The 15,103-nt window shown below is 42.0% G+C and overlaps 1 protein-coding gene across 1 annotated transcript in view; it reads right to left on the bottom strand.

Annotated features, from left to right (window-relative positions):
- The window catches only part of LIMD1 (LIM domain containing 1), a 57,227-nt gene that overhangs the window by 38,207 nt on the left and 3,917 nt on the right, over positions 1 to 15,103 (bottom strand). Inside the window, exon 2 of the mRNA XM_077809285.1 lies at positions 3,173 to 3,274. Coding sequence (XP_077665411.1) covers positions 3,173 to 3,274 — 102 coding nt within the window. The remainder of the gene's footprint in view (positions 1 to 3,172; positions 3,275 to 15,103) is intronic.

Here is a 15,103-nt window from a genome sequence, read left to right as displayed (position 1 = left end):
GTGGTAATTTTGGAAGCTCAGGACAGCCAGACCTCACCATTGGAACTGTTTTTAACAGGAGCCTAGGATGGAATGGAGGTCTGGGTTCCACTGGCAAAGCCCTGCCAGGGGACTATGAACAAGTATTGCAGAGGATTCCAAATAAACTGAGAATAGGGGGTGAAAGAGGAAGAAGCTGCTTTCTGAATGTTCTAAAAATAGATGTCATCTGTAAGCATACCCTTTCCGTAGTCATATCTTTGATCATATGACAGGGGAACAGTCTATAAAGGAAAATGTAAGTGAGCGATGCAGTAAGCTTTTAACAGCTGTGTGATGAGCACAGTTCAAGTTTCAACTATTATTAAAAAACATTTATACAGCTCTGTAAATTTACTCACACTTTACAGCTATAGATAAGACATTCCCTGCAGCCTCGCTAAGCTGACAATTCTAAATCCAACAGAGAAAGAAATCCTTATATTGGAAAATAAAACTCCAGTTACGCAAATGCACCGTGTGGTTTTTACTGTTGCAAAATACACCACAAGGAGCTACATTTCTAAATACACACTAGCAGCTACAGGGATATATAATGGACAGAGCACAGGCTTTAGAATCAAGAGAAGGGTGTTAGTCCTAGCTCTACTATAGACTTCCTGTGTGTTCATGGGAAAGTCACTTTGTCTTTCCGGGCCTGTTTCTCCATCAGTGAAATGGAGATAATACAAATTTCTAGGGCTGCCAATTAATCATAGTAAACTCACGCAATTAACTCAAAAAAATTAATTGCGATTAAAAAATTAATTGTGACTAATTGTACTGTTAAACAATAGAATATCAACTGAAATTTATTGCATATTTTTGGATGTTTTTCTACGTTTTCAAACGTATTGATTTCTATTACAACACAGAATACAAAGTGTACAGTGCTCACTTTATATTATTGTTTATTAAAAATATTTGCACTGTAAAAATAAAATAGTATTTTTCAATTCACCTCATACAAGTACTGTAGTGCAATCTCTTTTATCATGAAAGTGTAACTTACAAATGTAGATTTTTTTTGTTAAATAACTGCATTTAGAAATAAAACAATGTAAAACTTTAGAGTCTGCAAATCCACTCAGTCCTACTTCTTGTTCAGCCAATCGCTAAGACAAACAAGTTTGTTTACATGTACGGGAGATACCGCTGCCTGCTTCTTATTTACAATGTCACCTGAAAGTGAGAACAGACGTTCGCATGGCACTTTTGTAGCCAGCGTTGCAAGGTATTTATGTGTCAGATATGCTAAACATTCATATGCCCCTTCATGATTCGGCCACCATTCCAGAGGACATGCTTCCATCAGCATGGACCCATGTCCTCTGGAATGGAGGTTGAAGCATGAAGGGACATATGAATCTTAAACAAGACATGGGCAGCATTATCTCCTGCAAATTGTAACAAAACTTGTTTGTCTGAAAGATTGGCTGAAGTAGGACTGAATGGATTTGTAGGTTCTAAAGTTTTACATTGCTTTATTTTTGAATGCAGTTATTTTTGAATGCAGTTATATTTGGTACATAATTCTACATTTTTAAGTTCAACTTTCATTATAAAGAGATTGCACTACAGTACTTGTATGAGGTGAATTGAAAAATACTATTTCTTTTGTTTTTTACAGTGCAAATATTTGTAATAAAAAATAAACATAAAGTGAGCACTGTCACTTTGTATTCTGTGTTGTAATTGAAATCAATATATTTGGAAATGTAGAAAACATCCAAAAATATTTAAATAAATGGTATTCTATTATTGTTTAAACACACAATTAATATTTTTAAATTGCTTGACAGCCCTTGACAAATTATTTGTCTTGCATATGCATTGTGAAGCTTAGCTCATTAGTGTTTATAAAACACTTTGGAGAGCCTCAGATGGGAAGCATTATAGAAATGCAACGCTATTATTGTTATTATTTGTAGTAAAAACACTACAAGCACAATAACTTTGCAGAGCACCTTATGGAGATTATTAAAATAAAGCAAACTGTGGCTCCCTACCCCCACTCAAAGAACTTACAGTCTAAATCAGACAAACATGGAACATGAGACTAGACAATGGAAGGGAGTTGCAAAAGCAGGGATGAGGATTAAAAGAGAAGAGTATACTACAGAGTGAGTGAAGGCGAGCTCTTAGGGTAAAAGTCGTCTTCCAGTCCTGTGCAGTCTATATCAGGAAGCAAGGCAAGAGAGATGGGTTTTGGGGAGGGATTTATAGGAAGATAGCAAATATTCTTGGTACACAGGAAGGAGCAGAGTGAAAGAAGAGGCATGAACATGGGTGTGGGAGAGAGGGGGCAGAGAGTAGAGGGCAGAGTTTATGCATAAAGTGACAGTAGTTCCATTTTTCTTCATAGTAGCCCATTTATCAGCAAATGGCAATGGTCAGTCATTTCAACTCCTAATCCATTCTGGGAACCAACATACTACATAGGGGTAGTACTATGGAAGAGCAGCATGTATCCTGCCATCTGTGTAAGATAACAAGACATAGCATGGACACAACTGAAACAAATGTAATAATCAGGTCAGGGATATAAAAACTTGACTGAGAAAAAGTGAAGCTAGAACGCAAATTAGCTCCAATTCTAAAAAGCTGTGTCTTACTTTACAATGCCTATAGCTATACATAACTTAATTTAGGGCCCAATCCTGCTAGCCCGTCACATGCAGAACTCTCATATCTGGTCCTCAGATTGTACAGTCTTCTGGGCAAAGAATCTGTCTTAGAGACACCTAGATTTTAAGGCAAGAAGGGATCATAGGATCATCTAGTCTGACATACACAACTCAGGCCATGGAATTTCACCCAGTGATTCCTGCATCTAATCTTCTAGGTCTATGAAGGTCCGTGCATAAGATACAGCTGCATTGGAAGAGAACAGGCACTTACAAATATCTAAAGGGCTTTATCTTGCTTTAAATACCATCTAGTAGAAGGTAGGCATAACCCAGAACACCTAATCTAAATGACATGCAAGAACTAATGTAAAAAAAGTAGAGCTGCAACAGAATCCATCAGGTACACGCAACCTGCCATGTAAATAAATAACTACACCATATGTTTTGAAAAGATCTGAAAACCCATTTGCTGTAAAGCTCCATTACCTTGTTTCCCTTTACTATATAGGCAAAGACACACTTACTGCATGCTCCACAGGTGAAGCAGCCATCATGGTAGAGATTCCCCATGGCTTGGCAAGCCTGGTTTGCTCCATACACACCTTGGCTGCACTTCACACAGGTTCCTGAAGATAAAATAATGACAAAGAAGAGAGATCAGAGGTAGAATGTATTAAGATGACAAGTGCACATAAAGGAAATAGATGGCTTAGCTGCAGAGGATCTTTACCTGCAACAGAAGCACTGGCTCATTAATATGTGCATCTCGATTAACGAACAGCAGAAGTTAGACACAGTCATCATAGCAGGGGAAGCTAGGCGATTTTAGTATTATACACCTTGCAAACTATTATTAAAGGCTGATGCTATCATCAGATTTGTGGAGTGCACATCACTGTAAATATGTGAAAGACTATCTCAAGACCCAGTTTTCTACACTTATGCCCTTCCCTCCCCACATCCACACTTTCCCAACCACCTCACACACACTATAAAAAAGAAAACTTCAGAAAGTCTTGAAGGTAGTGAAACTTATTTGGTTGTTCAATGACAAATAGCTTTCACTACTTCAGTGTAGAATGTACCTTTTGATTGCCACAATGGCTTAAGGAAACTAGGAAGGATTCCCCTTTAATTGATCAATTTAAATCTTCATCTATTTCAGTTTACTACTGCTGCTGCTGAACACAAAAATCATGAGCCTGCCCACTAATCCAGCCTCTAGACTAAACATCGAATCCGCATTTCTTCCCTTTCCAAGATACCTTCTGAAAGGAAAGTCTCAATGTGAATATTATCTACATATGTATACAATGTATTCCGGGCCAGATTCCCACCCCACAGTTCATTTAAAACAATTCCATCTGGTGGAACAGATGTTTGCTGGTAATAGCAATGAAGTAAGCTAGTGTGGACTTGATTCTCAGAACAGCCTGTGGAATGAACAGCAGCCAGTGCATGCACACACTGATTTATCTTAGGGAGCCAAAACTCTGCCTATATATGTTGGCTCTGAATAAGATGATCTTGATTATGAAGGCTAGCCTGAGCTGGCACACAAATCCACCCACATCCAGTGTGCTATTACAGAGGACATGTTGAATGAAACTGAATGCTTTGACTGTGAGACTGGTGGGGGCAACCTTTGTAACCAGAAGGACTAGCCTGCGTCCCTGTCTTACGCAGGAGAATACGGGGGAGTAACCCCCACACCCTATTGCTCAGCCAAGTAAGACCAACACAGATCTCCAGATAGGCTCTGTTGCCAAGCAGCACCCCAGCTCTCCAAAACACTCCCCACAGCAAGCAAGGGGTCAAGAACGACGCAGAACCTTGGCTCTGCTCCCTCTCATTGGCAAGAGGAGCTGGCCAGACCAGGGGGAAGATTAAACAGCCTTTCAAGGGCTGCAGTAACGTACCCTCTCCCTCCTCCAAGAAGCAAACAAGAGCCAGAGAGGAATATCTCTGAAGCATGATGCCTCTTGGGGTAGTGCGTTTTACGCATTGCCCTTTGGTCAGGCCTGTGCCTCGAGCAGTGGTTCTGAAACTTGTTCCACAACTTGTGCTGGGAAAGCCCCTGGCGGGCCGCGAAGCTTTGTTTGCCCACCATGTCCGCAGGTTCAGCCAATTGCAGCTCCCAGTGGCCGCTGTGCGCTGCTTCCAGCAGCTCCCATTGGCCTGGAGAAGCGAACCACGGCCACTGGGAGCCGTGATCGGCTGAACCTGCAGACGCGGCAAGTAAACAAACCGGTCCGGCCCAGCAGGGGCTTTCCCTGCACAAGCGACGGAACAAGTTGGGGAACCACTGGCTTAGAGGGACAATGTAGCCCCACATAAGTAATTTGTAGTTGCGTTTACCTAGCTGTTTACTGAAAAATCAATGTGTTTTATGATTATTGCTCTGTATATAACAGCCTGGGTGTTGCCTGATGCTGGGCAGGCAAATAAAAAAAAGGACAGAGCCTTCCACCAAGGAGTCTACTGTTTAAGGCCCCATGCATGAGCAGTTCCATTGAACATCAATGAGACTATAAAAGTATGGAATTGCAGGAATGAGGCCTTGAACAGACACAGCACAATAAAAGATGGCAATGGGGGAAGAGGGGAGTGTATAGGAGGAAGAGGAGGGCTATAGCAAGGAAAGATTACAAGATGTACTTGAGGTTATGTTAGACCCCTTTTAAAAATTAATATGTTTCAATTTGGGGCAGTGCCCAGTGATAGCTGGACTTGGCCTTGTATCTTCCTTGAAACAGACATTGCCTCACAAGCAATAAAAACCTACAATTAGTCTGCTTTGCCCTCTCCCTGCAGTCACAGAGAAAGGGCAGCCTAGACCATGTTTAATGACTGCCTACCACACTTGTCCCGTTTGATTTCCAAATAAATCTTTTTTGATAATGAAAAGAGATTACAATTAAATCCATTTCCATGAGGCAAGTATTACTGAGGCTTCTCTCCTTCCTCAGTCTGAAATGTCCAGAAATTCTGCAACTGAATGGGAATTTTACTCATTACAAATTATTGCTACTTTCCTATGTTCAAAAACAGCACAAGCATAACAGAGGGCTGGGAAGATGCACAGCAAATTACATGTTTTGAGGGGAGGGGCAATCACCCTTATCCATTTCCTTCATGGCTTTTGAATTGGAATATTCCTCGCTGCTCTAATTCTGTATAGAATCTACAATGAAAGGCATGCCGGAAAGCCACTGTCTGACTGAAGAGAAAGGGAAGCTATTGTCTCAAAATAAATACCAAGTGGAGCTAGCTTGTCTATGCTAAGCATTATCACATGATCACCACAGACCAGTTTTAATGCAGAATCAGGCTCAAATTATCTGAAAAATTAGCAGTCAACATTTTCAACAGGGCCAGCTCTGTTTCCACAATGTTGTAATCTATGTTTACTACACTTACCAGAGGTGGTACAGACCTGGGGTTTATTTCTGCCTCTGCACTGACCTGCTAGGTCAGAGGTGGGCAAACTACGGCCGGCAAGCCACATCCAGCCCATGGGACCATCCTGCTCGGCCCCTGAGCTCCTGGCCCAGGATGCTAGCCCCGGCCCCTCCCCTGCTGCCACTCGGGCAGCGATCTGGGTAGCGGGGCTGCGAGCTCATGCAGAGCAGCGCGGCAGCGTGTCTGGCTTCGGCTGGGCGGTGCAGTTCCCAGACATGCTGCTCTGAGCAGCATGTAAAGGGGCCAGGGCTGTTGGATAGGGCAGAGGTTTGGGGGGGGGGGGGGGGAATGAAGGGGCCAAGGAGCAGGGCGGGGGGGGTTAGATAGGGAGTGGAGTCCAGGGGGGCAGTTAGGGGCAGGGGTCCTGGGAGGGGGCAGTCAGGGGACAAGGAGATGGGAGGGTTGGATGGGTCAGGGGTTCTGAGGGGGGCAGGGGGCAGTTGGATAGGGGCAGGAGTCCCATGGGGCCTGTTGGGGGTGGAATGTGGACAGGGGTTGGGACTCAAGGGACGGGGAGCAGGGGGGGTTGGATGGGGGCAGTCAGGGGACAAGGATCAGGGAGGGTTGGATGGGTCAGGAGTTTTGAGGGGGGAAGTTGGATAGGGGCGGGAGTCCCGTGGGGCCTGTTGGGGATGGGAGTGTGGATAGGTCAGGAGTTCTGAGGGGAGTAGTTAGGGGGCAGGAAGTGGGAGGGGGGATAGGGGGCAGAGGCCAGACTGTTTGGGGCCAGATGTGGCCCTCAGGCCAAAAAGTTTGCCCACCCCTGTGCTAGGTGATCATGGGAATGTCACTTCACCTCCCTGTGACTCCATTTCTCCTTCCACCCTTTGTCTGTCTGATCTAGTCAGACTGTAAAACTCTCTGAAGCAGGTACTGTCTCTTACTATACGTGTGTATAGTGCCTAGCACAGTGAGGTCCAGGCTTCATTTGGGATCGGTAGCACTATTGACATAACTAGGGTGACCAGATAGCAACTGTGAAAAAATGGGACGGGGGTGGGGGGTAATAGGTGCCTATATAAGAAAAAGTCCCAAAAAACGGGACTGTCCCTTTAAAAACAGGACATCTGGTCACCCTAGTCACAACTGATTATATAGCTGATTTAAGGTTTCAAACTAATTTTAAGTGACTGAAAGGTCTGATCCACGTTAGGAACAGTGACTGAAAGGTCTGATCCACGTTAGGAACAAAACTAATCTATCTGCAACAGCGTCCAAAAGGCGTTGTCAACTACGGCTCTGGCAGAACCAGGCTGGCTATGGATTTTTAGCAAACGTTTCTCCCTCTTGCTAACACTGGTAGCAAGTTTTCATCATTCAGTGGTAAAAATGCCTGAGACACGTCTACAGCTACAATTGCACTGTTGCTAAAAAGCAGATACTAGTCTTCCTACTACACAGTATCCCTGAGCACATTACAATGCAGTAGGCGAAAACTCTGAAAATGGTTACAAACACAGTTCCAAGCCCTAGTGTGGTCAGATCCAAAGAGCAGAACTGGAAAGAATCCCATCATAAGACTGAGAAGAACAGAAAGCTATTCTACTTGTCCAAGTGTGGTCTGAACAAACACACCAGCTGGTTATGGATCCACACCAACATGCCAGTCACTTGGCAAAACTTGCTGGATTTCTCAAACAGAGAGCAAAGCTATTTTAGATATTTATTACAACATGCATTATCTGAAAGTAAAACAGGGTGGAGAGAGAGAGAATAGCAGATAAGCTAAGTTGTGTAGGCATTTGGGGCATAAAAAGAGGAAAACCTGACCTTTCAAATGCATATATAGTAAGTCAAAGTCTGATACAACCCAACATTTTGTCCTGTCATCTGACATACATAGCTCAAGGCTAATTTGTAAGATTCCCTCTTGCCTAGAACCAAGGATGCTGGAAAGCAGGAAAACTGCAGATTTTTCAGTTTTAAGATCCTTCCATGACAGTTATTGGTCTTTCTGCAGAATCGATACAATTATTTTATTAAAAAAGGTGCCTAACTTTTTTCCTTGTACATGCAAATGTACTTTTTCTCCATTAAACCTCCAGATCATTTCTTCCTCTCCAGAAAGCATCCAGATACGCAATATGAATCAGTAGTAACAACAACTACAATTCAGAGAGGGACAACATCTGTAATTCATCTCACAGGCCAAGTCTCCTGAAAAGTACTAAAATAGTTTGAGCCACATTATGCCCCACCCAGATGGAGCCATCTGTGCTGTGTAATTGCCTTAATTGCTTTACACTTAATGCACCAGGCATGTAGGATAAAAACATACCTTTCTTGCTGCATCACGTGATGGATAGATCTGTGTGACAGCGACAATGGCCCAATGGAACGTTGGCACACAATACAACACGACAGCTATTTAATTTTCTGCACGGCTGTCCCTCGCCAAATGACAGCAGCCCAAGAAAAGCTACCAAATAAATCTCTGCTCATCTTTAAAGTGCCACCAGCCTCCTCGTTGTTTTTGTGGACACAGACTAACACGGCTACCCCCTCTGATACTCACCATCCAGTTCGTTTCACCAGAGTTGCTGAATTCCAGTCCTAAGCAGTGCTATTTAAATGCTGCCATTATCATGATCAGTGACAACCTATCACACTACAGACCTAAAGGTTCTTTTAAAAACAAAACAAAAAAAACATTGGGCCAAATTCAACTTTGGTGTAATACACTGAAGTCAATGGTATTACTCCAGGGATGGGTGTTCACTTCTATTACTATGCTAAGGTGGTGTTAGCAATGTATATCAGAAAGCCTTTACCTCTCATTTTAACCTGACCCCTTCCAAAGAAAAAAAAACTACAGAATTAATTATAATTTTTACCTTACACTAGTCAGTCTCTACAGCCCTCCCAGCTCACCCCCTATTGCCATGATGAACCTGCTCTTTCAGGCCTGCTCTACACTAGGACAAACCTATCGCTAATGACAGGAATCTGCAAAATGTATGCTGAGCTACAGCTGATCACAGGTTAATTGCCAGAGGAGAGCAGTACACACAGTGTTCAACTCCATTTCAGAACTGTAGTTATGCCCTGCTCCAAGCAAGTCCTAACTCCAGGGTTTTGTAATGCTGCTGAGTGTGCTTTCTACTGGCCTATACCTACAGTTTAACAGTTATCAGCATCAGTTTAGCTACATGTCACTGATACTCACCAGCTGCAACAAGGAAATTTCCTACTATAGATTAGGCCTGAGTAAAAGTAGAGAAATCTTATTCCTCAACTTCAAGCATAAGGCTGAATACTGTATATATGCTTATGTTTCAAAAATGAGTGCCTTAGTAGGATGCCTGTATCTGCATTTGGATGCTCAGACCTGCACATTATTTAGGCAAGCAAGTGCCAACTTGAGCATCTAAAAACACAGGATGAAGACGTTCTATTAAATTATCCACATCTGAAAATCAGGCAACACACCTTTAACTCTGCACAGTGTATTATTAAAATGTACTCTAAGGTATCTCTTTTGTCAGTACTATGACAAGCCTGAAAAATTACACATGTGAAGTGCTAGTAAGTTCACACTCAAGTGCACTGGTAGAATGGTAACCATATTTGGAAAGGGAAAGGACATAAATTGCTGATTTCAGTTTAATTTCTGCTTCTAGGGCAGCTTGCCTCTGATCAACAAAGAAGTCACTGTTCCATTTAGCATCATGTGGAAAGCAACTGCCCCATGTTACATCTGAGGCTCTGAACAACAGGACCTTTAGAGCACAGCTGGGACTGAAAACAAGTCTTGCAAGCTGTGTCCCAACTCTTATACTTAGTTTCCTCATTTTAATTAATCAGAAACGCTGCCACCGGAAACAGCCCAGGCTCACATGTCTAGCAGGTCAGAAGACATCCCAGAGCTGTCAGAAGCAGAATCTGATCCTCTGGTATCATCCAAAATGTCAGTCCCACCCACTAAGTTCAACAATTGGATTTCTGTTTGCCACAAATTTCAAAGTCTAAACAACATTTTCTCCTCCAAATGTTACTACTTCATTTCTAATTCCTTATAATCCCTAATTCGCTAAGAATTCAATGAAATGATGCTGAATTATAGCATTCTGTACGACTGATTGGGGCCTTACACTTTCATCCACCAAAGTCTGTTCAGTTGAAAAGCAATAACACAGTTTTTCAATGAACTTTTGGGACACAGAATCCAAATCAAAATATTTCACTGCCACATTTAAATCTGTGCCCCCCTGTACTTTCTCAGCAGAAAGCCTTAGCCACAGAGGGGAGAATGTGAGGGTATGATACTTTGGTTCAGACAATAGGCCACATTCTGCCATTTCACCAATACAGCCCCTGATGATGAGGAGACAACATGGGCATGACTCAGGGTAGACTTGGGTGATATAATAAAGACCCTTTACTGGGTCAAAATCTGGAGTTGGCATTTAGCAATTCTGTGGCTCTTATTCCTCTCATTTATTCTCTATAACCCTTGATACCTACATTTGGTTCTGATAACTAATTTCATTCTTCACCAGCAGTTTTAACAGTTATTTAGCTGTTATGTTGCTTCAAGAATTACAGCCATTAATATTAACTAAAGCATGTTTGTGGCCCCTCCTGATAGCTGGCTAGATTTACGTAGAAGCAATTAGTCACATTTGGAAAGAAAAATAAAGTTGTTTTCATTTAAATGTCTCCAATACAGTTTCTGTATGTTCTTTCCCACATATTTGCACCCAACAGCTACAAGTGTCATGGTCTTGCTTTTTGCGTTAACTCTCCCCCACCTTTTTTCTTATGTTGTTCCCATCTCACCCCTATGCTCCATCAATTATGAGTCTTGACTGCTGGCTGGTCACTACTGTCTTCTCATTCTCCCTCCTGAAAACCCATTTCTACCACGAGGACCACAAGAACTAAATCAACGACACAACATTATAAAAAACGAAAGGAATTACACAACTTGCTTCCAAATGGTGTGCACATTCCCCTTCCCAAGTAACTCTAATCTCATTGCTCTAACTCCTCACCTTCCCCATACCCCAATTCTGTTTTGTGGTTGCACATTTCACTGAGCCATGGCTATGTTAGAACGTACTACCATTGCCACCTAGGTTTTTTATAGCACTTTTCATCAGTACATCTCAAAGTGCTTTACAAAGGAGGCCAGTGCCATTATCATTGTTAGCTCTTTGGGGCAGGAGCCTGTGTACTGAGAGGTGCTTGGCAGGCCCTTGCATACTACAAAACAACACTTAATAATAATGCTCCTCAAAGAACCAATTTCCAAAGCGGGATGGAGGCTCATGTGAATAGTGAGTCCTTGGCAAATGTGGCTAAATACCTATTCAATCACCACTCAATGGTTGGCACAAGTCTGCTAACTGCCCATGCAGATAATTGGGTATGCAAAGAGGAAACAGGTCACTACATGCAATTTTTACACATTACCCATAGTCTGCGCACTTGTGAAAACTTGGTCCAAGGTGTTTAAAGCCCCTAGGCCTGATTCACAGTTATCCTACATCTTGTGGTGTCACTCACCCTTGTGCAAAGTGAGCACAAAATGCTACCATTCTGATTTGGTGGCATTTTACACTCACATTGCACTGGTGTAAAAGACTGCAGCAAGTACAGGGCAGAGTGAATCAGGCTCCATATCTTTTGCAGCCTTTTCCTCACCACCACCACTGCTGATCCTCAGTCACTGCTCTCTCCCACCCTTTAAAATAGCCATTTTTATTTACAAAGTCTAGTTCAGCTTCCAGGAGAGGGGAGGAGGGCCATATACAGCTTTAATCCTAAAGAGTCATATCCCAGGCAAATATTTATTCACTTGCTTCCTTGCACAGAGATAAGCTTTGTGTTGTCCACAAGTGTACTAATTCATGTTCTGAAATGAGGAATGTTGGAAGAGTTACTGCACGATTCCCCTCTTCCTGCCCCCCTCTCCCTGCACCGCACACATGAAACTTCTTCCAGCATCAGAGCTTTTCCAGCAACCGCCATGCATCTAGCAGGAAGAAATGAACACATTCACACATTTCCACAGGGAAAGCTGCCCTTATCTCCAGCCCATAAAGTGTGCATGTAAAACAAATCTCAGAAAATTCTTCTATTTTTACCTGAGGTTCCCACTGCAGCAGCCCTCAAATTACCTTTTCAGCATCTGAAACATTTTGGTGGCAATACCAGCTATCGGATTGCAAGGATTGTGCAGTGAAACACCAAGTTCACTACACAACTGCCCTCTGCTCTGACAACTAATTATACCCATCTGCACATGCCAAGAGTCCAAGTCTCCACTTGGGTAAATGATTCATCTTGAGTTCTAATTTGGTGAAAGGAAAAATCCTCAAACTCAACTACATGATCCACTCTGCTTGCCTGCTACAAAGCATCTCAGTGTTCAGCTTCAAACTAGGATGCCTGGGGCTCTGATAAAATACCAACAGCTTATCAGCTCTACCCTGAGTAGTAATGAGAGGATTTAGACCTTAAAAATCTAAGAATCACTCATAATATGAAAAAACACATTGAGTTTGTTTTAAAATGCTACTGATAACCAGTGTCTTTAAAACACTAAGAGCCAAATTTCCATCTATGGGCACAAGAGGTACACTCATAATGTGTGCGCACAGCTGTTTCACCTGCAAAAACCTGAGTTTGTACATGCAAACTGGGTAACTGCACATACAAATGGACAGTCAGGCACACTTGGCTTAATCATGTTCCATTGAAATCAACAGTAAGAGGTTTATTGGCTTCGATGGTGCATGATCAGGCCTGGAACTGTATGATTTTCATTCAGAATTCTGTGTTCTCTTACAACACAGTGGGCCCATGCACATTTCTGCAGTCCACCTGCTGTGCTCACACCTGAAAATCTAGCCTTAACTTTAGCCAGTGAGAGAAGATGAGGAAATTTCAAAGGAACCTAAGGAAAAAGTTAGGCACCCCAATACCACAGAAATTCATTTGATTCAGGCACCTAGCTCCCACAGGCTTCCTTGACAATGGCAGTCTAAAACTTTAATAAAATCAAAGTTAACTTCCAGATCTGTGTCACATGGACTCAGGGCTCTTTCTCCACTGTAGCAGAAACAGACCCCTCAAAGTTTTTTATTCCTAACCAAAAGTTGGATAATAGCCTTTGATTTTGACTGTACAGATAGCCCCTCAGTTTCCTTATGTCTTTTTTGAAATACTGCATAATCCATTGCAGTGAAGTCAGCATTTCAGAAAACACTCTTAAAATGAAAAAAGCTCGAGAGACCCAAGCAAGACTCATTTTTCTGACACTGCTTATACGTATGCATTATTGAAAAATCCGGACTTCTTTGATTCTTTCCTTCCTTTCCCATACCATATATGGTTTGAGAAGCCAGAAGTATTTTGTATGGTAATCTGGTAATCTTGTGTTGGCAGATAACTAGACAGTCTGTTACTCCTCAGAGGAATCCTATCTATATTGGATTTAGTCCTTTAAAAAAAAGTTCGCGTTTACCAAAGTTGGTTTTCACACAGTAGTAGATACAAAAATCTCCCTTGTTAGAAGCACAGCTCTTTATTAATAACATCCATTCCTGACACTTGTGTTACGAATAGCATTTCAGATTACCAAACATGAAAGCATTTTCAGGAACAATCATTTGCACTTGTGTCTCTAGCCAATTTCAATTCCTGGTTCTGAGGTAACAGCAGAGGTGTTGCATTTGAGTTCACAATAATGCAGAGGAATGTTTAAAACAAAACAAACTGTTGCTGTTCTCTTTTTAAATCATTGTTACATAAAAATAATTATTTTTAATACTAAGTTTTGGTAGCTTGAGGAACTGGCTTAGTGAAAAAACAGATCTGTAATACAGTACTTAGAATTCCTCAAGTCAACTCGCTGTATGCAATGTAGTGTAGCCATGTTGGTACCAGGTTATTAGAGAGACAAGGTGGGTGAGGTAATCTCTTTTATTGGACCAACTTCTGTTGGTGAGAGAGACAAGCTTGAGAGCCTCTTGTGTGCCTCAAAAGTTTGTCTCTCTCATCGACAGAAGTTGGTCCAATAAAAGAGACTACCTCACCCACTTTGTCTCTCTAGAGACAATTCAGTGCTTTATCCCTGAGTAACAAATAGTATACTGAATGCATAAAAGTGAAAATGAGAGAGCAAGATGACGACAGCAATAGTTTACAATACTTCTGCACTGTATCAAGTCTTTCAAAATATTCCAGGAAGTCACCACTAAACCTCCCTTCATAGATCTGGGACTCAAAGCTGCTGCAAATTCTATTTCTTCCCCTAGCATTTCTGCTCCCTTACGCATGTATAGCTTCCTAGTAGGAGTTTGTCACTGGATCCTTCTGGGAATTAAGGAGCCTCCATCTCTTCCCCCTCCCCAGGATCCTGATAAAAATAATTCAGTGGACCCACCAAATAGACCTTGCATGTTACCAAAATACCATTACATCACCGCATGCTTCCTGAAAGTTAAAAAGCACATTCCTTGCATTACTGTCAATTTAAAGGCGGTATAAATCTAGTTATCCATTACATGCATCTGCTCTGGCATGCCCCTACTTCCTACACACACTTTAAAGTATGTATAGCCTAGCTCCTCTGTTCACCCATTCAAAGCAGCGTGAATCCAAAATCCAAGTAGCATCCTCTATTCAAGAGGATCTCACGGCCTTGTCAGTGGACCATTCTATATTCAGAGTAGAGGAATGGTATTTAAAACACTATCCTCAAAAAGCAGCAAAAAGAACACAAGACATTGCAATGTGACACAATAGGCATTTTACTCCATCTGCCCTTTCATTAGACTAAATTTGATTACAACTATACTCTCTATCAGGGGAACATCACATATTGATATTCTGGAATATGCTTTCCATGCAGTTCTCAACTAACCTTTGGGAGAAACAATCTTCGGATACCAATATTGGCAGCTACCTAGCTTGCAGTCGTTTATTGTGAAGTTCATAGTAATGTTGGCAAGACCAGAGTGCTTAAGTATCATTGGTGTATAGAC

This window comes from Eretmochelys imbricata, chromosome 2 (assembly GCF_965152235.1).
Source record: "Eretmochelys imbricata isolate rEreImb1 chromosome 2, rEreImb1.hap1, whole genome shotgun sequence".
Classification (NCBI taxonomy): Eukaryota; Metazoa; Chordata; order Testudines; family Cheloniidae; genus Eretmochelys; species Eretmochelys imbricata.
This window is presented reverse-complemented; position numbering and strand designations above follow the sequence as displayed.